Genomic DNA, 23,764 nt, shown 5'->3' with positions numbered 1-23,764 from the left:
CTGCACAGGCTACAGCAACCGAGCGCTAAGCAACAGAGTCGGATTGGCCGGCACCACTAGAGAAAGGAACTGGGCTAAGAATATCTCCTCGTAGGGCTGTTTGGCGCCAATTCATAAATTCACCTCCATACGGATACGCTTGTAGATTATGGTTCATAACATCGCTACAAAGAATGTAACATCGTTCTAATCGTCGTAAACCTCTTCGTAAACCTCCTCGTACTCCTCCCTTGCTTCCTCCAACGCCTCCTCTTCACTGCTGGAGGCGTCCGAGTCCTGTGCCGCGAGCTGCGCTCGTTCATATTCCTGGCGGGCCTCAAGAACGTCTTCACGGTCGCTCGACGAGACGGAATCACCATCGGCGGTTTCATCGGGAGGAAGACCAACGGGAGGGGGGGCGCTTGCTGGCGGTGGGGCAGCAGCGGCCGCGTGTGTTTCGTTGTCTGAATCATCAGCTGTTCCAATAAAAGTCAAACATTAGTACCTGAATCATTCCCGAGTGGACCAAGGTTAAATCGACGTACCGAGTGCATTCGCCACCAGTGCACCGCCCACAGCGCCAACGGCCAGACCACCTGCTCCCGCGAGAAGCATCTTCGACTTGTCATCCTTGTCCGACTTTTCTCCCTTGGAGTGCGAGTAGTCGCCGCCCGGTGGCACTCCCTGTGACGGGTCATAGTAGCCACCCTGTCCGGGGTATGGCGGCTGTCCTGGATACGGGGCCTGACCCGGATAAGGTTGCTGTCCGGGATACGCTCCCTGGCTGCCATAGGCTCCCGCATACTGAGGAACCTGCGAATGATCGTACTGTCCGTATGGTGCGGGCGCTGCCGGCGGCTCCCAACGCGAGATGCCAGTCGCCTGTTCGATGTAGTACCAGCGCCCGCTGGCTTGGTCGAACTGAGCGACCCAACCAGGAGGCAGCGGAGGGCCCTGCGGGGGGCTCAGTGGCTGAGGGGGATACTGGTTGTACGGCGCAGGCGCAGGCTGAGCATAGTTCGGTGCTCCATATCCGGGGTCGAATGCTGGTTGAGCCACAGACGATTAGGCGACAGCGATTCGAGTGGAGGAAAAGGGAAAGGTTATCCTGACTACTTACCACGTTGCCCCTCCGTGCTCTCGTGCTTCTCCTCCTTCTTCTCTTCCTTCTCCTTGTCCCCGTCGCCGGACAGAGACGCCTTGAGCTCCTTGAACTCCTTGGTCAGGTTCTTGAGAAACGACATTATAGATTCACAACGATGAGAATTGGGAAAGTGGGCATTGGGGTAGAGCCACCTCCCTTTGCTTTAAATCACTGCGAGGAGGGGTCCTGTTGCGCCACAGGGTGCAAACTGTGGCACAACGCTTTCATCGAATGACTTGGCCAGTTGACGGTGGAGTTGAAGAATGTTGCTGCCTGGAGGCATGCCAAATCAAGTAAAGACAGGCATGGGGTGGAGTGACACAGCAGCAATGAACTGCAATATCATCCTTTGCGATTGGTCACGCAGGATAAGCTGCATATTGATACCCACTCAAAGCGCCTGGGCACTCTTTTGGCCGCCTCTTTGTCACTGTTTGTCATGTCGCGCGCCTCGTAGGGCGACGGGCGTTTTCTCGCGTCCGTCAGCCTTGTAGGGCGCCCACGAAACTTCGTTTTCACCTCTCAAGCGACCCGACTGGCGGTTCTTCGACTCTTGCGGAGCAATGTTTACTCCACGATCTCTTCTCCTTCCGCAATTGCTCTCGATCCTTCTCTACCTCCCGCTCAGGAACGCGTTCCCTTTGAATGCCGTCGCCACAGCTCACAATGCGGAGAGCCCCGAAGATCAAGTCAATGGCAGCGATCTGTGGTTCAACCTCGGTGCAGCGGTCGCGTTGGTCCTGATTGGGGGTGTTTTTGCTGGATTAACCATCGCGTACTTCAGCATTCCCTGCGGCAGCCGTTTCCCCAAGACTAACACTCTGTTAGGCTGATGGGCCAGGATGCCGTTCACCTCCAGGTGCTGGCGACTTCGGGCGAGAAACACGAGCAGAAGCATGCACGGACTGTGCTCAAGCTTATCGCCAAGGGCAAGCACTGGGTGCTTGTGACGCTCCTACTCGGCAATGTTGTTGTCAACGAGAGTCTCCCAATCGTGCTGGACAAGGCGCTTGGAGGTGGATGGGCTGCGGTCCTGGGGAGTACCGTTTTGATCGGTATGCCTGACGCCTTTTCATCGATTCCCTATACTGACCTGTCTAGTTATCTTCGGCGAAGTCATCCCCCAGTCCGTCTGCGTCCGCTACGGCCTCCCAATCGGCGCCTACCTCTCCCCAGTCGTCCTCTTGCTCATGTATGCCTTCGCCCCCGCCGCCTGGCCGACCGCAAAGCTCCTCGACTGGCTCCTAGGCGAAAATCACGGCGTCGTTTACAAGAAAGCCGGGTTGAAAACGCTCGTCACACTACACAAGTCACTTGGATCGCAGCCGACGGAACGATTGAACGAGGACGAGGTCACGATAATTACCGCAGTGTTGGATCTCAAGGCAAAGTCGGTCGAGAGTATCATGACGCCGATGGATCAGGTGTTCACCCTTTCGACCGAGGCGGTTCTCGATGAGCGGACTATGGAGATTATTTCTGCTGCGGGATTCTCGAGGATTCCGGTTCACAAACCGGATAACCCCTTGGATTTCGTTGGAATGTTGCTCGTCAAAACACTCATCACATATGACCCCGACGATGCGAAAAAGGTCAGCGAGTTTCAACTGGCCACACTGCCTGAAACTGGTCCGGAGACAAGTTGCCTTGATATCTTGAACTACTTCCAGGAGGGACATTCGCATATCGCGCTGGTATCGTCGAACCCCGGAGAGAACAATGGAGCACTTGGTGTTGTCGCATTGGAGGATGTCGTGGAAGAGCTTATTGGCGAGTAAGTGCATACAAAGCCTCTTCGCCCGTCGTTGTATCGTAGCCACTGGGTTTACTAAAACCGTGAATAGGGAAATCGTCGACGAATCCGACATCCCTGAAGGATCTCACAAGCCCACTGTGCCAACCCCCATATCACAACCAAACCGTGCAGCGGCAGCGCAATTCTCGGACATTCCACCTCCCAGCAACCGCACCCTGCGCCGTTCGTCAACAGCGCCTCTGGTGAAATCCGGATACATCAATGCCATCACCCCCGAGCAGCGACAGCACCTCGATAATTTGGCTCCGTCGAATTTAGCGAGTAGTCCGAAGCAGACAAGATTTCCTTTTGTCAAGATTAAGCGGTTGTCGAAGGGAGATTGTGCGCAACGAGATGATGAGAGTCGGAGTGGGAATGGAGGGACCGCGAATAGCCATGGCGCGGCTGATGAGCATACGCCTCTCCTGAGACAATGATGTATATTAGCTAGTCACGCTATAACATATTCTCTGTGAAAGTGCGATCACAGTGGCCCGATTTTAAGGAGGCCGACCTTCAGCAATCTCCGACGAAGCGTTCGGGTCACCGATAGTGTCATATTTCCCTCATCTGGATTGACCAAACTTCCATTAAATAGTCATCTAGTCACCCATTTCCTCTTCACAGACCCGGAGATCAATTGGCCGGTCAGGCACGCCGCAGTATATATCAGTCGGCACGATGATTCCGCCGATCTGCCTGTTGCTGCCGTCTACAATAATGCTTTTGGGCGTTAAGGGAATTTTCTCGACAAATAATCTCACATCTAGGCGCTGGCGCGAAATCGGACAGGATTGGCTAAAGCGCTTGCTGACGATTTTACAGAACATAGATTGGGTGCATATGGGCTGTGATATTGACAGCTTCTCCACAATATATCTGGGTGACCACCGAAGGTCCACCGGTGGCTTTCAACACATTATCGACCCTACGGGCCTTCTCCTCTCTACACAGTGGATTGCTTTCATGTAGCTTGTCCCGCACTCTGGAAAAGCGCGTTCTTCATCTTCTCCTAGAAGAAAACGGGCTCTTGTCGCCAAGGTCCACCAACTCTTGCTCACAATACCTAGCACGAACGGCCTCCGAACCTTCAGTCTGCAGACGCGAAGCCTTCTTCTTATTCTCGTTCGCATACGGGATACGGAGAATAATAGCCGCCGCTATCCCGGCAACACAAGCACTACCTAGACAAAGTGCCATACCCGACAGGATACTGCGGAGCCTGTCGGGCGCTGTAAACATTGCTCCCGCAGATCCCGCCCATATTCCCAACAGTGGCGAGGATGGCCAATCCTACTGCACGTTTCAAGGATGGGGCGAAGTTGTTCCTGATCAATATAACAATGCTTGTAAGAGGGCAGAATAGGCCGCCCGCGATAAGGAAGAGGAAGGAGTTTCTGACAGATCCGGCCGGGGAACCGCCAATTCCCCCATGAATCCGATCGACGCCACCGTTAGTCCTCCAATGATGAATGGGGTACGCTACTAATCGTGATCACAGCGAACGTATAAATCGGAATCGTCATCAGCTGTGCATTCGCGGACGTATATCCTAGCTGCTTGATCGCAGTTGGTGCCGTCGCGCTAAAGCCATAGATGCCGATCGAGCAGGACCGGAAACAGACGACCGCAACCCATGTCTTCCAATCGGCAAAGGCTGCCTTGATATACATCCTCGGGATCGGATCAGAAGTGGACTGTTGGGTATAGCCTGTCTCAGTGTATGGGCGGCTCGCAGCAAACCGAAGCCCGCCTTCCGTGAAAACCTTGCATTCACTGGAGAATTGGGTAGAACCAGTATAGCGTGAAGGAGATTGCGACCGGGACTACGCACTCGAGGATGAAAGTCCACTTCTATCTATGTGTTTATCCCACTAGCAACCGTTGCAGGGAAAGAAAGTGATGTGCTTACGTTGTGAGGGCACCGAGACTATCTGTAGTATGGGTGAGATGTGTGCGATGCGAAGCGTCCCGGCGTCTAGGGCTGCACAGCCTCACGCCCGGTTGCACAAACTGAGGCGGAGGAGTCATGTGCCTTTTCCATCATAGAGCCTTGCGACTGTTCAAAGGTCAATGACGGGTGGATAGGCGTTACCACTGCTAGGATTCGAGTATTCGCGATCATGGATGGTGAGCCGTTGCTTCGGGGTCGACAGTAGTAGTTGTTCCTTCCTCGAGCTGGTAAGGCGCGCACGGGACGCGCAATTAGAGCAGCCATCCTTGATCTCCCTATAAAAGCCCAGGCAGGAGCTGCAACTGAACAGACTAGATGCCTTACTGTGGCAGTACGCCGGGAAAAAAAGCAAAGGGCGCCCAGATTGGCCGCGCCTAATGCGGCGTCGTCGTTTTGACTGTGAGGCTCTAATCATGTAACGTTTGACTACCCCTCAATTGCCGCCGTCTAAATGCGCATACGATGCTCAAGCACCTGCTGTGAGCCTCATGAATACTGACTGCCCCCCTACCAAGAGCAAGGGCATCCGTGTACTCCTGCCCGTGATTAGTATTCGCTCTCTAGAGCCAGCCATCTCGCCAGACTTGAGTTTTCCTTCATTAATATGTAGTCGACTGCTCTCTGCTCGGTGGAGTATTCCTCGAAATACATATACAGGTATATCAACAGTAGAGGGACAAATCAATTTAATTGCAAAGGAGAAATTGGTGATATGTGGAGCACACTCTGGTTGCTATTCTGTATCTTTGAACGGGTGCGGCGGTCCGTAAGTGGGAAAATGACAGCACAAGATCCCACCAAAACTCGCCCGGGGAGGCCTTCGGTCCACGTACATCGAACATCCACCAAGCACCGGTCCTGACAACAGCCGAGTGATCCCGACTCCCACACAGGTCAAGGCAGCAGACCCCAGGGTGGCACATCTATGGTATGGATCCCGATGGCAGGGTCGAAAGTCCTAAGCTGTTCATCCATTCCGGGCACGGGCCTCCACGGCTCAGTCGGCCGCTGACGATACATTAGCTGACCGGGTCGAAACTTTGGATACTGGGCATCTTCGAGGTCCTTCGCGGCGAGCAACGGTGCTGGAAAACCAATCTATTCGACCACAAGGATGCTTACGACACCCTCGTCAACGAGCTCGCCGAGCTGTGCATCCGTGGCCACATCACGGATGATCATATGCCGATGGGTCACACCGATGAGCCTCTGTGGTGGCACAATGGGGATCCTTCCCTCGGTGTCGGTTATGCGGAAATCGCTTGGATCGAGGGATGTGAGGGACCGGAGCAGAATCCAATGTATCCTGCGGTGGGTTTGAGTTGTCGGAATATTCTTGTCGATAACTGGAGGACTTGCCAATCTGCCAATGACGGTGCTGGCGGGTATCGGGTTGTTGGATGTTTGCGATATATGTTCATGCCGCAGTTGCCCTCTGTGTGGTACCCAGACTGGAGCTAGAATGAGACTGGACATCATAGCATGTCTTCGTCTATGAGGGCCCAATTGTCATGGAGTCGGAAGTCTCGCATGGTAGATAGCGTATGCTTCTGCAATGCCTCGTGCATCGAGGACATATTGTCAACCTCTCAACTTCACTCAAAAGCATCGTAGCCTAGTTGACCTCTTCGAGAGCTGTTAGTGAGTAGTCCGAGCGAGTTAATAGGCACCATGTACCTGGGGTTCCCGGTCAACACCTGTCATAATCCCACCTTCCATGCTCTTCAAGTAGGAAATTATCTTTTCCAACAGGATGCGAGTGACGAACTCGGATGCCAGTGGCGAACCTCCATTTGGCCTTATGTATTTTGCCCTTTTGAATAGTACCGCCGCCATGGGGCCCTTCTCCTGGCCTGCCCGAGGAATCTCCATAGCAGCTCTTGTCTTCAATGTTCACCGCTTAGGGTCAAGCCTACTTTGACAGCCAGGTTTTGAAGGGGCTCGGGCCGAGGGCGTTTGTGGCGCGGTGTCAAGAGCTAGTCCACATTACTAGATCCTATAGCAAGTATTGCCCGGGTGCTACCCCTCTGGTGTTGCGAGTGGGCTGAAATGAACCTCGTGTGCAGGCTCACTGCTCACATCCATCCGTGGGCGTATTTGACAGGGGAAACTCGGTCCTGTCGAACACGGCAGGCAGCTGGATTGAAGACACTCGGGATTCATAGCTTGCCATCTTGCCATCGTCCGCGATCAGATAAGGGAAACCAGTAAGGGGGAAACATATCATAGAAATAAGTAGGTGGAGCAGCCTGTGCGAAACTAGTCAGGGTTAGGGGCGACTAGCTCGGATTATACAAGCATGCATAATCACGGATCATGCATCATTGAACACAAACCCGTCGAGCAGATAGGGGAAACATGGCACAGGGCATAAAACAAGGAAAACAGACCCCATGTTGCGTTTCCGGCTCTGCAGGTTGTTCGAAATTTCGCGGTGATGGCGTCCATGCCGTGAACTGATGCCAGACACTTCCGCATAGCCATGCCGATCTTTAATGTCGGATCGCGGGACGCCAATGAAGTGGAACTCTGGATGAAGAAACTGACTCGTGAGAAACCAGAGAGTAGTACCTTCTCGCCACTTGTACAGCGCTTCTACCTAAAGGTTGAGAATTGTTCCCGATACCCATAGCCTTCCAGGGGAATACAAGCAAGGTCTTTTTCACCGCATCTGCCCCTATGCGCTGCATGACAGTAGAGATCAAGATATGTCGACAACGTACGGAGGTCTCTGCGAATTGTCCTAGCATAGATCGTCCAGTTAAGAAGCAGTGATTGGACGGGGATTATCCGCATCAACGTCCCAGCCCCTGTCGTTTGGCGAGCACAGCCTTGATCGGCAGGCGTCTGGAGGCGCTGGCTAGTTTCCGCCGGCACCGTTGACAGCTAGGGTTACAGAATGGCCCCAGTCTCGCTTAGGTTTCCCCAGCATAGTAGGGTGTGTCTCTAGTCTGCGAGCAGCACCGAGGCCAAGACCGGCGGAGTAGTCCGGAACGTGAACTCCAAATCCTGATACAACAGTGCTGGAGCCAATGACATAGATGTGAGACATAACTTGGCCACCGACGTCACTGCATACACAAGGTACTGTGTGGACAACACAGATAGCACCAATCATGCTTCGTACCCTGTCGCGTGCAGCAATACATGAATGTTTACAAGTTCTCCTGAGTCAGGTACATTTTCGGCATGTGGAGGTTTGGCCACCAGTTCTTGGAGACTGAACAGTGGTCATTCTAACCCGGCGGTAATGTATGTCGATTATTACCTTGTGTAGGGGCATCCTATAAGCGTGTCATTGGTCCAATATTGTACCGGCTGAACTGTTGATTATTCTTCGCCCCTTTCCCCTTGCATAGAGAGCACGTTTGGAGGCAAGAAGCTCTTCAGGTTTTGCCGGACACACCCTTCGTCTAGAGGTATGAGATGAGGATACCGATACAGGACCCACTATGGAGATTCACCCCCAAGGGCACATACGGTCATAGGAAATATGCGGTCTGGGGTACTTGTAAATGCGAAGCTGAACCCATAGAGGGGAGTTAAGGACCTGCCTAGGTAGGTACGTGCCGGGCCGATCATATTCAGTTCATTCGAAGCCGCAGGCCCCATGTGCAGCAAACAGTGGCAAGCCACGCCACGTCTTGTCCGTGGCTATCCGCTAGAATAGTTCGGCAGCGTTTAAACTACGGGGTAGCGGGTAAGCGTCTGACATGGGGTATTTCCAGCAATAAAGACAAATAGGATACCAATAAAGACAGTCGGAGCAACGCCGGTGGCGCACGCTAGCCATTCTAGTTCTTCAGATGAATTTCAATGAGTTTGCACGGGCCCATCCATTGATCCATGATGCGGGCCGTTGCAGGACATCTGAGGTCGCCAAGCCTAGGTCCTGCCTTTGTGGCATTCCTTGCTGTCCGGCTCCAGCTTGCTGGCTACGGCAACCTTCAGGCTGGAGTTTGGCTACTTACGGAATAGGACCGTATCGGCGGTGTTATGCTACTGATTGTGGGCTGTCTAAATGCCTATAGCAGAACGCTCATCCTTTTCTCTTTTCACAGTGGACCAGATAGTCTAATGACACTTTCGCGGCTCGCCATAATTCGTCAATGGGTGCCCTGCCTGGTGCTATGACTCGGCTCAACCCAGCAGCCACTGACGTTCCATTGGGAAAAGAAAGGATCACAACCCGACATGGATAATGGCAATCGGCCAGGAACGCAAGCCTCAGCGATACCTGCTCTGCCAGCAAAAACGCTACGCGCCCGGACGATCCTGTGGTGCCTAGACTTGGGGGCCAAACAAGGTTGGCCCAGAGGCGCTGAGATGAAGTCTCAGTTAGCATCCACTTTCTTACAATAATACCTTTAATCCAAGGAATACCCCACAGTACAGGTTCCCGATGCAGGAGTGGCTTGCTTAGGGCGACATGGACTTCACTGATCGACTGCCGAAGGAATTAGCCTGCGCCGTGAATGAAACCATAAACGGTCGATTCCAAGGACTCGTTATGGGGTGTCTTAGACATCTCTCGTGCCAGAGATTGAGGACCTTGACACACCGCGCACGAGACGGATGTGATTGGCTCAGAGGCATTGTATCAGTGTTGGAGACTTGGAGATGCCATGAGGTACTTCCAAGTTATGGATGGCTGAGCTATACAGGTTGTCACGGCCCGTGATGTCAGTGGCAGGTTCAGGGTCGGAGAAGGTTAGTCCACAGGAGTTCTTCATGCCCTCGAAGACTCCGATATACTGGGCGTTGGGGGTATATAAAGGTGGCTCTGTCCGCTGGAAGACTACACTCATCATTCCTCAACAACAGTTCCAGATCCACAAGCATCTCCGCTATCATCATCACCGTACCTAGCTCGCAGCAATGGCCATCTCTACCACCGCTCTTACCATTCTGGCGACCGCCCTTGTCTCTGCAGTTGGCACCAATGCCCAGGCCACTTCGATCTGGACGTGCAAGGATGCCAGCTGCATGGGCAGCTCCGACAACTGCTTTGTTGCCTTCGCGGAAGGCAGCAACGGTGTCTGCCTCCAGTTTGAGAAGAGCGAGTTTGACAACGCGTAAGTTGATAAAACTCCCTCCTGCCCGTCTTTCGCCTTGCATTCAGAGGACTTGTTGACCAACCTCGTGTAGTGGCTTCCCCTTGAACGCCAACGGCGGCTATGATGTTTACTTCGATATCCCCCAGCCAGAGCTCGGCTGCAGGCATGTCATCTACTCGGGATCCAGCGTAAACAACTGCGGTATTACTGCTGGCACCTTCACCCAAGCTACCTGTGCTCGGTGAGTAGCTCCCTCGGATCACGGTCTGTATGACCAGTACACTCCTAATGACCTGTGTAGTCTCTCCGTGAACAGCAGGATGGCCTTGATGTACGACTGCACCGACGGCACCAGTCGTGCGGCCAGTCCCCAACCCGCGACCATCTCCAACCGGACCTCCTCGATTGAGAAACGCGACTGCTCCACCTTCACCCTGTGAGTGCCCTCCACTCAACCCCGCGTATATCCTGCTCCGCTAGACAGCGCATACCCTCCTTCTCAAGCCCTCCAAACAAAAGGATGTCCACCCTACTCACCTGAATCTTCTTTTTCACAGGCGCACTGGCCCCTACATCAAATCCGGCGGCATGGTAACCGTCTCCGACCCCGTCTCCGGTCCTGCGTCCGTTGCAATCTCCGAGAGCATCACAGTCGGCCGGTCCCAGACCTTCAGCGCCAGCGTCGGTGACCCGTACGGCATCATCTCTCTGAGCTCCGGCGTCGAGTTCTCCGAGTCGGTCACCAACCAGCTCTCGTACACGTTTGAGGTGCAGGACGGCCAGACTGGATATGTTGGCTGGACCCCCCAGCTCAACTGTGTTGAGGGCGTTTTGTCCGGCTGTGACGGCGCCGCCGATGAGTCTGGTGAGGTCTGTGGGCCCAACGTTGGGTCTGATGGCGAGGTTATTGGGCAGTACAGCTTTGTGCTCAGCAGCCGCACCGCCAAGGAGGCGGAGAAGAAGGTTGCCAGGACCTTCCAGTACTAGGTAATTGAATGAAGGAGGCCCATGTGGTGATTCTGTTATGAGACTGTGGATGGATGTCTAGTGTTGTGGTGTCGCCGAGTTCCCAGCTTTCCTTTGATGAATGACGGCTGTTGTTGTCTTGAATATTCAACCAACTAGCTACAGCGTGAGTTTTGTTGTGCACAGCCTTTGGACACGATAATATAGGCAATGAAACTTAGATTATTCGGACTTATTAGACTCAAATGATTAAGTTCCTAAGGCCCCCGTTATAGCCTAAGGTCTGTGAGAATGCGCCATTATTTCCTAATAGCTACTTGGGGCCTCTTAAAAGATGAGGCTACGATGTCTGGTTTTCCGTAACAAGATGATTCCATGAAGAAGCATTAGTTAATAGTGAGAGAGATTGGGATAGAGCGTGGTACCGCTACTTCCGTGTCAGCTTTGGGGCCAAGGTAGGTTCACGGATTCGGACTCCATATCAGTATTAGCGTTTGTATCCGCTAGGACATCTAGTTTACCGGGCCACTTACGCCTGAACAGCAGGAAGGCCGACAGGGTCCTCCGGACTATCAGAGCGCATTTCGGGGCCACCAGGCTTGAAGGTCGTGCGTGCCCTTGGCCACATTCACGATGATGATCGGAACGCGGTTCGGTGAAATCCCTTCAGAACAAGTGACTTTCGCCGCCTTTTGATGAAGGCCTATATACTAATAGAGTCGCACCGCCACCATGCCCCCTCGAGCGCCAGTTATGATCACACCGTATCCATGGTGCGGACATTCTCCAGTGAATGATCTGAAGGGATCCTCCAGAGAACCATCCAGGAAAGAAAACATAATATCTTTGCTCAATTCCAACCCCACCAGAACTTGTGACGTCTTCCGATTACCCTCTCACTGACCGGGGTCGGGATCAAGTAGCCCGTCGCTTGTGATATACATCTGCCCCCACTTGCAAGCATACACGCTGCCATGCATGCATAGACGGCTATCTGCTATGGCCTACTTATAGGAATACAGCCAATGCGTAGGTAGAATAACACCAATCTGGTCTGTCAGACTGTCCGGTTATCGCCTTAGAAAGATCTAGGACGTACAACTGATCAGCGAGTTCTATGGTTGTTTGCCCTAATCCCAGCAAATTATTTTTTGATCGTATTCTTGTTTGATAGGGCTCGCTGGCTTGTGAGGGGTTGCTGTCGGAATCGGAAATATATTTACCGATCCGTAAGACCATGAACATCGTGTAGTCGATCACAAGGGTACCAGCTATCTTACACATACTTTTACTGAGGAAAATATTTGAGATAATCGAAAGCATATTTCCTGAGTCAGGCTAACCTCAAATTGACTATATAGCGCGCGGTTCAACCCGATATACTAATAAGAGTCTGAAGGATAAGGTTGGTGATCGTCAGTTGCTAGAGACCTTCGACAGTACCAACACTTTTGTGCACAACCCAGGACTATTATATCGCCAACTTGTGGCATCACTTAGTTCGCCAATTCATGTCACACCCCCCTTTCCACATGATGCATCTCAACCTCCTCATCATCCATTTTGTTGCCCGAGGCTTGTACGGACTCAAGCGCGGCCTCGTAGCGCTCACGCCCATCGAAGACTATACACAAGTCAGCATTGAATCTATCCAGCCCTTTAAGCACCGAAGGGTATCCAGAGTACATACCCGTAGCGATCTCCTCCAGGGACAACCCCCTAGTCTCAACGAAGAAGAACCACACGAGGACGAGAATGAGAACCGTAAACACGATCGTGATGATGTAGTACCGCCACTGGATATTCTCCAGGCCGACCGGGTTGATGTAGTTGACGGCAAAGGTGGACATGGAGATGGAGAAGAAGAGCCATGAGAAGAGGATGCTGCGCTGCTTCGCTGTGCAAATTTCGATGCTGTAGGCTGTTACGAGGGGGAGCCAGCAAATCCCTGTTCGGTTTACAGGCGGCGTTAGTACTGGGGAGAGTGAAAGTTAGTGAGGAGAGAGTGGGAGGACGTACCGTAGAACAAATTATACACAAACATCATCGCAACAACTCCAATCCCATAACTATACCGCGCATCCCGGTCGTACGCGGCAGTCAAACCCGTCCAAACAGACAAAGCGAGAATCATGCCAGTTGTCGCAGTCAGGAATAATGCACGCTTCTTGATCTTCGGCATCAGGTATCCAGCACTGAGACCGACGATCCATGTCCAGATATTTAGGATACCATTGATGAGCGTCTTATCCGTCGTCGAGGTCATCCCGATTCCATCGAGGACCTTGGGCAGGTATGCACTGATTAGCCCGGAGCCTGTACACTGGGACCCGACTCCGACGATTGTGATGATGAGGATGCGGTGAAGGTTACCCTTGTGCGAGAGAAGGGCCTTAATATCTGTCTTGTTAAGACGGATGCGAGAAGCATCGGCTTCGATTCCGGCGATAATTTCCTCGAGCTCGGCTTGCACGAGAGGCGTGTGTGTGCCGTTGCCGTGGTATTTGATCAGGATATTCTGCGCCTGTTCGAGCTTTCCGCGCATCACCAGCCAGCGAGGGCTTTCGGGACAGAGGAAGATAGTAAACGCCTGGTAAGCTGGGAGGACGACCTGCAGGACACAGGGGATCTGCCACGAGAGGTTCCCCTCGATATTGCGCGTGCCATACGCGATCCACGCACCGGCAATCAGGCCGACGTAGATGGTGGTGTTGTACATCGCTGTGAACTTGGCACGTTGTATGGGATGTGCCAACTCCGTGATGAGCATCGGCGCCGAAATTTGCGAGCAATTTGCCCCAAAGCCGAGGATGAGCTTCGCGGCGGTGAACATGTCAAAGGACCTGGAGAAGACCTGCATGATTGCCATGGCAATGACGACAATCGAGCCGATAAAGCACATTGGGCGACGACCGAACTTCTCGATGAGGAAGGGGGCGATGAAGATCGTGACTGCGCCTCCGACTTGCGTCGAGGCCCCGAAGAAACCCAGCCGCGCGCCTGAGGGGTGGTCGAATTTCTCGTTGAAGGCGGTTAGGGACTGCAGAGAATTCGTCATGGAGATGTCAAAGCCCCATGCAGCCATGGTAACGAAAGGGGAGAGCTATACAAAGTCAGCGAGTGGTTCTCGTTGAGGGGGTTGGATCCTCAAGTTACAAGTAGCAAGTTCAGTTTCAGGATATGGGCGTGGTACCACTTCGGCACCTCGCCCGCAGCAAGGGTCGTAACATCAGTCTCGATGTTGGTGCTCATGGTCACGGTGGATGCTATCAAGGATGAGTCTTGAAGCCGCGATGGGTGTCTGCATATAAACGTCCAGGTTCCCCAGACCCAGACTCCCGGCTCCAGGCCCCGAAACGACCCCAGGTTGGAGGGATCTGAGATCAGGCGCTTTGAGGATAATTATAGCCAATCAAGCTGCGCCAAAATAGCCGTCTCCATTCAAGTACGTGGTAGCGATCGACCTTCCAAGATTTGCCAACCCTTACTCCAAAAGTCCCAAGACTCGTCCAGGAATGCTCCAAGCCTCAAAAGCCCGACCAAATGACCCGACGGCCGGAAAACCTGGCTAAATGTAGATGACATACTTATTCTTACACACGGTTCAAAGAAACTATACAAGAATTTCAGATCTATCGACATGTCCAACGCAGAAGACCTCATACTCTGGTACCGCCAACCAGCCAACTTGTGGCAGGATGCGCTCCCCATCGGCAACGGGCGTCTGGGCGCAATGGTCCGCGGCACCACAAATACTGACCGACTCTGGATGAACGAAGACTCTCGCAAGAGCGCATCAATCCATCCGCCAAAAAGAGTCTACCGAAGATTCGTGAGCTGCTCGGGGAGGGACAAATTCACGACGCAGAGCAGCTTATCTCGCGCACGTTCACGGCGATGCCAGAGTCCGTTCGACACTATGAGCCGCTTGGGGATGTCTTCTTGAATTTCGGGCATGGGGTTGACCCCAAGGGGCCCGATGCGACCGATGCGGGGATTACAGTATTTAATAGGCAAAGCCCAAACGTGGACGTGGTCGAGAACTACACCCGCAAGCTGGATCTTCGAACCGGGATGGTGACAGTCGAGTATGACTTTCGGGATGTACAGTTCAAAAGGGAGTACTTCGCCAGTACAGTGCATGAGGTTGTCTGCGTCCGACTAAGCTCAAGCCAGAGGGGCGCATTGAACTTTACTATGGCGATCAGCCGGGGCGACGACGACGATCCGAACAGGCGACTGAACAAGACGTTTGATAGTCTTGTTCACATTCCCCAGGGACTTTTGCTGGGTGGTAGTCTGGGAAAGGGTGGTGTCAGCTTTGTTCTGGGTGCGACTGTCCGCCTAGAAGGATCAGGGACGTTGGACGAGGATGGCTTCGACATTGCCGTCTCCGACGCTGATTCTGCGCTCATTTTCATCGCGGGCGAGACGAGTTTCCGGCACGATGACGAGCAAACAGCCGTTTGTGGGCGTCTGGCAGTTGCAGCTTCCAAATCGTGGGAATGCCTGGTCTCCTCACATCAACGGCAGTTCTCCTCGCTCTACAATAGAGTCTCCCTCGAACTTCCGAAAAACAATACCTTGAGCGCACTCCCGACAGACGAGAGGCTACACGCCGTCCAGAACGGCGGCAATGATCAAGGCCTCGTGTCCCTCCTATTCCATTATGGCCGCTACCTACTCATCAGTAGTTCCCTCCAGGGCCTCCCCGCCAACCTCCAAGGAATATGGAACAAAGATACAATGCCTATATGGGGCTCGAAATACACGGTTAACATCAACACGCAGATGAACTACTGGCCGGCCGAGGTAACAAACCTCGCCGAGACACATACTCCCCTCTTCGACCTGCTCAAGCGGCTAAAGGTCCGAGGCGAGAAAACGGCAAGCGAGATGTACGGCTGTCGCGGGTGGGTGTGCCACCACAATACCGACATTTGGGCTGATACGGCACCTCAGGACCGCGTGGTCACAGCCTCGTACTGGAATCTGGGCGGCGCATGGTTGTCGCTGCATCTCTGGGACCACTACCTCTTCGATCTTGATCGCGAATTCCTGCGTGAAGTGTTTCCGATTATGAAAGGTGCAGCTGAATTTTTCGTGGACTTTCTGATCGAGAAGAACGGCCTACTTGTAACGTCACCGAGCATATCGGCTGAGAACTCATACTTCATTCCCGGCACGCAGGACGTGGCCTGTATTACCGAAGGCGCTGCTTGGGACTCGCAGATTTTGCGCGAACTCTTCGGTGCGGTTATCCAGGCTGGCAAGGTCCTCAGTGAGGCGACAGATGAAATCGCTTCAATGCTGCCCAAGCTCCCAGAGCCGCAGGTCGGATCCCAAGGCCAGATATTGGAGTGGCAGGAGGAATACGAAGAGCCAGAGCCCGGCCACCGGCACATCTCACACCTCTGGGGATTGTTCCCGGGCACATCCATCCGCGGTGAGAACCTTCACAAGGCGGCCAAGATCACCTTGGAGCGCCGTCTCGCTGGCGGAGGCGGACATACGGGCTGGAGCGCTGCGTGGATTCTCTGCCTTTACGCGCGGCTGCAAGATGCCATGGGCGCTCAAGACATATTGGCAAAAATGATGCAGCATGCCATCTTAGATAACCTTTTTGCCAACCATCCGCCGTTCCAGATCGATGGGAACTTTGGCCTTGTCGCCGGAATTGCGGAGATGCTCTTGCAGAGCCACGAGGGGAATGTAATCCACTTTCTGCCCTGTTTACCGCCGAAATGGGAGAGTCGTGGTACGGTTCGGGGGTTGAGAGCTCGGGGTTGTGTGACGGTCGATCTCGCCTGGAAAGAAGCAAACTAGAGTCAGCTCGGCTCTTGTCAACGATTGACCAGGATCGGACTTTGAGAGTTGAGACGCGTAGGCTCTTGTCGGGGGGTCCGGAGCGGGCGGTCAACTTACGGGCAGGAGTGCCTCTTGAGTTGACGGGGGACTGGTAGTTGGACAGACGGAGCTATAGCAAGCCCTACATTGGTTATAGAATAGACTTGAGAACTTTTTACAGTGGCAGATTGAGCCAGGTTCGAATTTAGGCAACCACTGGTCCATAGCTATACATTCTCAGCAGGGGTTCTTCGTGCTTTCAAGAAACTCATCCTCGCGGTCATTTTGAGTCCCTGGGATTCATGGTTCCATTTGGGCCCAGTGGAAAGAGCCGCGACGACTAAAATGTGCGGTCGTCCGCCGCACCACGAACGATGTACAATTTCCTGGCCAGGTGCGAACTGCTTGGCGACGGGTGTCTTAATCGGGACTATGAACGAGTTTATCGGCCTTTTAGAAGCATCCTAGCCTCATACTGGTAGTCGTGTACGTCAGTAACATGGTAGTTGTAGAAGGCTGAAGCACTAATCCGGGTATCGTGGGGAGCCGCATAGTTTCAACGCCTGATTTGACTGTTGAATCGAGAGGATTGAATATGACCACCAGGGTTCTAGCGCGCTCGCCGAGACCGGCTGAGCCTTGCTCCGATAGTAGATAAACATGTATGCCCCAGATGGTACGCCGTATATGCTGAACAAGATATATAGTTAGAAAGCTGAGTGGAGGGTTGCCTGGGATGGCTTCCCCGGATGTCTATATAGTTGCGTGTACGTCTTGTATTTACTACAATACGAGTCATCCTGTGAGGTTAATCCTGATCCCATGTCCCATTCTCTCCCGGTTTGTCACAGCCATGGCCTGCCTACTGTTCCATCAGTAGCATGTCATCTGCCGTGAAATACTGACTTTTTAATTCGTAGATCATGTTATAAACAACCAAGGTACTATTGGAAAAATCCGCAGGTATCGACATGGCTCTGCGGGCTCTGAACTAAAACCTACAGTTCTTAGATAAAAGTCCCCGTGCACTAATTTTGCCAACCTACTAATTATACCATGGTATTATAACATTAATTCTAATAATAAATGTACAAAAATTAGAGGTTAAATCGATAATGATTAGGAAATGAATCTTTTCTTCCTAAATTTTAAACCGCGGTGACCTCGCGGGCAGTGAGCCTCCAGGCTCGTACCAGCTCTCCATACCAGGAGAGGTCAACTGTATCACGCAGAGTGTCGCACGCGCAATCTCCAAGACCTTCCGCGAGGCCGAGTTCGACCTCCTCTATGACTCCTCGGATCTGAGTTCCTCGGCCTTAGGCAGGATCCCGGTTAAAGGAACCTTTGTGGCAGTGCGGTGGCAGAGGATCGCGCTGCCGGTGCTTGTGTACATGCTGGGCGCTGTTGAAATCGCGGACCAAGCGTGTGCTGAAGTGGACGAATGACCCGTTGCCGTTGTTGTTTCTTTATCAGGATGGGTCTGAGGCTGGGGCGGGCACTGTCCCGGGTAATTCGTGGGGGAGGAGGTCGCTCCATTGAAAGGTGAGATTGTGCAGTAGTCAAGGGAAGACGATGTGATAAGAGGAACGTTAGTACTGTCTAATCCTGTCTTCTCCGCATTCCATTGTATTAGTCCGTCTCGTTAAGGTTCGACCAGGGACTCAAATGCGAGGGAACAGAAGCGTGTTCCTCCCACTCTGAGGCACGCATTCTAGGCCCGCCATGATGCGATGTTTTGATAGGATTGCGCGATTTGTTCCCGCAATGAGACAACATGCTCAGGATGCGGCCAGTCCTGAGACGTCCCTTCGGTAGTAGATTCCCAAGGATGTGGTGCGATGATCGGACGAGTTTCGATCTCACCCGTTTCCGAAGCCGGTGAAGCTAGCCTGAAGTGCAATGTCCCGTCTCCTCCTTTCTAAGAGTGTTTCTCCCATATTTTTAGCATCCTTGCAACTGTCAGTGATGCAGTCTGCTGTATCTACCTAGTTATGATTGAACTCATGGCTTCCCTACTCTACAGCCTAGCACTGGCCGTAGCCACTTTGCCCGTCTTTAGCGTTGCAGACGGAACCTACCGAAGCCGCCCTGATCTCACACCACCGCATCTTAATGTCACCATTCCGTGCAATGGGAGATGCGAACCAGGATACCTGTTCGCAGCACCCTTCACGGGGTCTACTAACTTCGATGACCACGGCCCCTTGCAGCAAGGCCCCTACATTTTAACAGACGAAGGCGACCTTGTCTGGTCAGGCTACACTTACATTTCAACCTGGGCCGGCAACTTCCAAACGGCGAGGTGGAAGGGCGAGGACGTCCTCTTTGCCTTTGAGGGCGCACACAACAGCCTGCACGGCCACGGCCATGGCCATCACACCATCCTGAACAACAGGTATCAGAATATCCAGGAGGTTCGAGCGGGGAACCACATGCTGTCCGATAAACATGAATTCATCATCATCAGTGAGACCACCGCGCTGTTCCAGATTTACCATCCGCTGCAGAGGAACCTCGAGGCCTATGGAGGGAAAGAGGGGCAGACGTGGATTGTTGACGCGCGGTTTCAAGGTGAGTCCAGCCTATCTTTGACGAGAGTCATTCAAACTAACACAAGGGTAGAGGTGGATATCGAAACGGGCCGCGTGCTTTTCGAATGGAGGAGTCTCGACCATGTTTCCCCAAACGAGACGGCACTTCCCCTGCCGCTGGGACAAGCCGGATCAGGCTATACAAGCTCGACTGCCTGGGACTACTTCCACATCAATTCAATCACCAAGGGCGACGATGGCCATTATCTGCTCTCGGCAAGACACGCATCTACAATCTACAAGCTCAACGGTACGGACGGGTCGATCATTTGGCGGCTCGGCGGGGAATACTCCGACTTTGAGTTGGGTCCAGATGTGGCATTTGGATTCCAGCATCATGCGCGGTATCTATCCAAAGGTAACGACACACACGGGTTCATTTCGCTCTTCGACAATTCGGTGTACGGCTCGGAGGCTGCGGGTGGTGGTGACAAGGAGGTCCAGATCTATCCCTATTCACGGGGCAAATACATAGCACTCGACCACGCCGCCAAAACAGCAACGCTCAAGCGAGCTTTTCTCCCGCCAGACGAGCAGATCCTGGCAAAGTCACAGGGATCCTTGCAGACTCTACCACAGGGAAACGCGTTGATCAACTGGGGTTCCGAAGGGCAAGTGACCGAGTACACACCTGACGGCGAACCCGTCTTCCATGCCTTCCTGGAGAGCGGCATCCTGCAGGGCAATGTGCAGAACTATCGTGCGTTTCGCTACAACTGGACGGGCTTCTCACCCGAGCCACCCGCAATCTTCGCCGAGGAGATCGAAGATGGGGGAATCAACGTGTATGTGAGTTGGAATGGTGATACTCGGACGCGACGTTGGAGAATCAGTTGGAGGGAGGAGACGGGTTATGGCAGTAGTGTGAAGCGAGCCATCGAAGTTGAGCGATCCGGGTTTGAGACCGTTGCCAGACTACCGGCTCAAGGCCCGGGGATAGGGGAGATTTCAGCTCTGGCCCTGGGCGCCACTGGTGAAGTGCTAGTCGAGTCTCAGGAGGTTCTTGCGGTCCCAGCCTATTGGTTGGGATATAAGGGGAAGGGAAAGGAAAGCGAAGGTGGTGCACAAGAAATATTGAGGGATTTGTAAACGGAGAGTTCCAACTCCCTCTCGTCGGCTGTGGCCTCCGTGTCAGGAGCCTGGGTTTTGACCCACGAATGTCAAATAGTTTCCTTTGCAGTGTCTATTGATATACAATACGGGAGAATTAAGCTCCCATGAGGATAGGGTTGCTTTCTGAGTCCTTGAAAATCACACGGGATCAACGAGGTGATGACCAGATACTCAGCCGAGCTCCCATTCCGTTGGAGGGTAATCAGGGATAAAATGTGTGTCAAGAAGCTCAGGCTCGCCAGAAAACTCGCTTGGCAACCAAGCAGGCCATTGTTCCCAATTTTCGACCTGGGGATCTGTCCGCGCCGACTGAGCACCAGCTTTCTCCGGGCTGAGCGCGAGGAACTTGGCGACAATGTCGCTCTTCTCAATGATCTCATTTACCAGGCCAAGCTGGACCGTCCGAGCCGAGGCGCCGTGCAAAGACAGCCGCATAACCTTGATGACCAGCTGTTCCTCCATCTCAAGAAAAGTGTCTATCAGCGCCGCTCCCCTCTCGGCAATCACATCACACTTTCGTGTCCGTAGTCGCGCGGCGGTGTCATTAAGAGTCGCGCGCAGCCTGCTTGCTTCATCGTCGGTGTGGATATCGCGAAAGAGAAGCTCCAGGCCCACGACCATTACCCCCGTGATACAAAACGCCGAGTGCGTCCATAGCGACGGCGCGTTCCCATTCGCAACCGCGGCGTACTCGTGCAGGATGGATCTGGCAGCGGAGAGGCAAATCTTACGAGTACGAGAATGAGGCGAAGCCTGGAATGCCTGGAAGATCACAGGGCGGTGGATCATTATGATCTTGTCGGCGACACTTATGGAGAGGCTTCGTCTTGCGACAGCAACCCAGCCAGGCATGGTGCTCGGTGCTGTGGTGTCAGGGTGGTATGGCAGAAGAAAAGTGGGAATCTCGTTGATTACCGCCCGAAGCTGCAGCTCAGATGAGATGACGACTTTATAGGCGTCCTCGAGGGAATACTTGCTCTGCGCGTTCCCGAGGCCGTCCAGGAACGCAGGCATGATTAAGGCTATCCGCGACAGTGTTCTGATATAGGAGTTGATGGTCGGTATCTGGTCATCCCGTTCGATCATGTCTTCGTCATGGCAGTTTCGAGGCCGCCTGGTGGAAAAATGTAACGGTTGAATCACTGCGGCTGTGATTAGCTGGCACACGCACCCTATGTCTCGGATTACTTTGTTCAATCCTCGACTTACTATATGTCTCCGTGAATGATACCTGGAAATAGTCCTGGATGAGGAGCTGCAGCCAACACCGTCTCCCAACCTCGGCTTCCACCACTAGATAGTGAGCCTCATCTGTTGTGATTCCCGTTCCCTCAACGTCGTTCGCAATTCTGTGTATACCTAGACAATGCCCCATTCGGATCGCGGCACCCACCATTGTAGCATTGAAATCGCTCAGCCCAAGGTTATGGGCAACTCGTGTTGACAAAGTGATGGCTTGGATGGAGTATACTAGGGCGCGATGGTTAGGATCGGAGACCATCCCTAGGCAGTCTCACGACAGTCCGGGCATATCAGGTGCGTACTTACGTGACGGGTTCTCGAGAAAGTTTCCATCATAGAGTGTCGAAACCATTGCTCGAAAAAGGTCGGTAACCGTGCCCTCACTGACATGTATATCTGCCTGGTGCCCCGGGGAATTGAGTACTGACCATGCGGATACCTATATTCATCAAGGATGGTGAGATAGGATGCTTGGCATTCAAAGCATAGAACATCACCCACCGCAAGAACAGAGAGATAGAGGGCTGCCCACAAAGGATGGTGTACTGTGCCAGCAGTCCAAAACTCCTCGCATTGCATGAGAAACGTTGGAGCATGAAACACATTATGATGCCAGAGGATGTAGTCCAAATGGAATCGAACCAACCACCTCGCGTCGCTCTGCGCCAGCAGTGCAGTTTGCGGAAGCTCGTAGCGAGTTCTTCTGATACCTGCCCATCCGAGGTCGGCATTTATAGATACGATCTCGGCATAGGGCCGGATAGAGCGACAGTCGCACGTGCGATGGGGGAAACATTTCCCGGTGTGTCGGCCCCAAGCCAAGAACTCTATCGTGTCAATCTTTGGCCCAGATTCTCGATGGGTGTTGGCATTATTCTGCAGATTGCCGTTGTCAGATGGCTTTCTGCTTTGTTGCGTTGTGGCGATCTCGCCTGCGTCTGCCGGGCGTTCAGTAGAAGCCGATACTTTGTAATCAGTTTGTGGACTGGGTTCTAAACCTGGGCTTGCAGATGTTGCGGTGTCTGGAGTAAGTTGCTCTGTGTAAAAGACCGAGGCGAGCGGCTCTGCAGTCGCCAGCGGGCCATGTTCGAGCGTCCGTATGCGATGACGGAGGTCCGCAAGAGTAACATTTACGTCCCGGGTCGTCTCTAGTCTTTCCGCCAGCTGTCGGAGAAACCTGATCTGATCATGATGAATAGTGTCTGCCTTGCTCATGCGCACAGTCTCTCGGGTGCATCTTGTTGACCTTCTCACACACCCCGTACAGGGATCTCTTTTGTCACATCGGACCTTTCGTCTGGTACATTCTAGCGTCGAGGTTAGTTATTCTATTATACAAGACGCAAAACCGTAGAGTCCACCAAACAGAGAGCGCGTGGAAATCACTGCTAGCGTGTGCAAAGAGGTGGTGGATGCAACATCACAGAGCTTACCTCTGCAAGCCTTTGGCTGTCGTTGGGAAACACGGAGCTCGTTAATTAAATCCATCCTGTATGCCTGGAGCCGAGGCAGGTTTGCAGATTCAGGCAGTCACTGGACATGCCAACTGGCGCGATGTTGATTATCACGGCGGTGAGGACGGGTGGTTGCCAAGACATGCGACCGGCTTCGGCCTGGTACATACTGTAACCTCGTGGTCGAGACCGGTGGAGTACACGGCAATCCAGGAGACGCGGGGCGCGGGACCATGGAGCATCAACATGAGTCTGCATACGTGCTCTGTTTCCAATTAATTACCCTCTACAGAGTGGGGCCCCGTCTTTGGTGCCCGAACAGGACGATTTTGCCATGACGCATAAAGTATAGTTCGATCTGAGCGGCAAAGACTTGGTAAAGTATCCAAGCGAAGACGTATAGATAATACCACCCAATTGAACAGAGCCGGCGCATATGCCTAGCTGCGCCTTATCACACGCATAGTATTGCGCCATCTACGGCGCCGGCCGACGCCGGTGCCCAAGCCAAGGAAAAGCAGCTCGGGCAAGAACTAATCTCAGCCGGCCCACAAGATCACCCTTCTCCAGTCAGGCCATGTTTGCCGCTTTGTACCCAGAACACCTCATTAATATCACGCCG

The 23,764-nt window shown here is 53.2% G+C and overlaps 8 protein-coding genes across 8 annotated transcripts; 4 read left to right on the top strand and 4 right to left on the bottom strand.

The window, feature by feature from the left end:
* Window positions 1–14: 14 nt before the first annotated feature.
* Window positions 15–1,589, bottom strand: BJX68DRAFT_168607 (WW domain-containing protein). The gene is made up of 3 exons (XM_071037014.1): window positions 1,100–1,589; window positions 525–1,025; window positions 15–455 (listed from the first exon to the last, which is right to left on the bottom strand). Exons 1-3 carry the CDS (start codon window positions 1,221–1,223, stop codon window positions 187–189), a joined length of 894 nt encoding a protein of 297 aa, XP_070894825.1. The 5' UTR covers window positions 1,224–1,589; the 3' UTR covers window positions 15–186.
* Window positions 1,085–3,355, top strand: BJX68DRAFT_278496 (uncharacterized protein; the record flags this gene model as incomplete). Its single annotated transcript, XM_071048550.1, has 4 exons — window positions 1,085–1,898; window positions 1,952–2,178; window positions 2,225–2,897; window positions 2,968–3,355. Exons 1-4 carry the CDS (start codon window positions 1,687–1,689, stop codon window positions 3,353–3,355), a joined length of 1,500 nt encoding a protein of 499 aa, XP_070894824.1. The 5' UTR covers window positions 1,085–1,686.
* Window positions 3,356–4,743: 1,388 nt separating this feature from the next.
* Window positions 4,744–5,187, bottom strand: BJX68DRAFT_168602 (uncharacterized protein). The gene has a single exon (XM_071037013.1). It carries the CDS (start codon window positions 5,134–5,136, stop codon window positions 4,897–4,899), a length of 240 nt encoding a protein of 79 aa, XP_070894823.1. The 5' UTR covers window positions 5,137–5,187; the 3' UTR covers window positions 4,744–4,896.
* A 4,563-nt stretch (window positions 5,188–9,750) lies between these two features.
* Window positions 9,751–10,916, top strand: BJX68DRAFT_270896 (uncharacterized protein; the record flags this gene model as incomplete). Its single annotated transcript, XM_071046812.1, has 4 exons — window positions 9,751–9,947; window positions 10,021–10,170; window positions 10,231–10,365; window positions 10,487–10,916. 4 exons carry the CDS (start codon window positions 9,751–9,753, stop codon window positions 10,914–10,916), a joined length of 912 nt encoding a protein of 303 aa, XP_070894822.1.
* Window positions 10,917–12,409: 1,493 nt separating this feature from the next.
* BJX68DRAFT_270895 (general substrate transporter) lies at window positions 12,410–14,147 on the bottom strand (the record flags this gene model as incomplete). Its single annotated transcript, XM_071046811.1, has 4 exons — window positions 12,410–12,519; window positions 12,586–12,843; window positions 12,915–13,998; window positions 14,052–14,147. The coding sequence occupies 4 exons, from the start codon at window positions 14,145–14,147 to the stop codon at window positions 12,410–12,412; spliced, it is 1,548 nt and encodes a 515-aa protein (XP_070894821.1).
* A 41-nt stretch (window positions 14,148–14,188) lies between these two features.
* Window positions 14,189–16,766, top strand: BJX68DRAFT_257920 (glycoside hydrolase family 95 protein; the record flags this gene model as incomplete). Its single annotated transcript, XM_071043437.1, has 5 exons — window positions 14,189–14,192; window positions 14,552–14,631; window positions 14,688–14,897; window positions 14,937–16,691; window positions 16,722–16,766. 5 exons carry the CDS (start codon window positions 14,189–14,191, stop codon window positions 16,764–16,766), a joined length of 2,094 nt encoding a protein of 697 aa, XP_070894820.1.
* Window positions 16,767–17,595: 829 nt separating this feature from the next.
* Window positions 17,596–20,422, top strand: BJX68DRAFT_278490 (arylsulfotransferase family protein; the record flags this gene model as incomplete). The annotated part of the gene is made up of 4 exons (XM_071048549.1): window positions 17,596–17,609; window positions 18,766–19,313; window positions 19,365–20,122; window positions 20,204–20,422. The coding sequence occupies 4 exons, from the start codon at window positions 17,596–17,598 to the stop codon at window positions 20,420–20,422; spliced, it is 1,539 nt and encodes a 512-aa protein (XP_070894819.1).
* Window positions 20,423–20,617: 195 nt separating this feature from the next.
* On the bottom strand, window positions 20,618–22,903 carry BJX68DRAFT_270892 (fungal specific transcription factor domain-containing protein; the record flags this gene model as incomplete). The annotated part of the gene is made up of 4 exons (XM_071046810.1): window positions 20,618–21,588; window positions 21,656–21,916; window positions 21,995–22,127; window positions 22,190–22,903. The coding sequence occupies 4 exons, from the start codon at window positions 22,901–22,903 to the stop codon at window positions 20,618–20,620; spliced, it is 2,079 nt and encodes a 692-aa protein (XP_070894818.1).
* Window positions 22,904–23,764: the final 861 nt, after the last annotated feature.

The sequence above is a fragment of the Aspergillus pseudodeflectus genome (assembly GCF_044049435.1).
Source record: "Aspergillus pseudodeflectus strain CBS 756.74 chromosome Unknown BJX68scaffold_54, whole genome shotgun sequence".
Taxonomy (NCBI): Eukaryota; Fungi; Ascomycota; class Eurotiomycetes; order Eurotiales; family Aspergillaceae; genus Aspergillus; species Aspergillus pseudodeflectus.
This window is presented reverse-complemented; position numbering and strand designations above follow the sequence as displayed.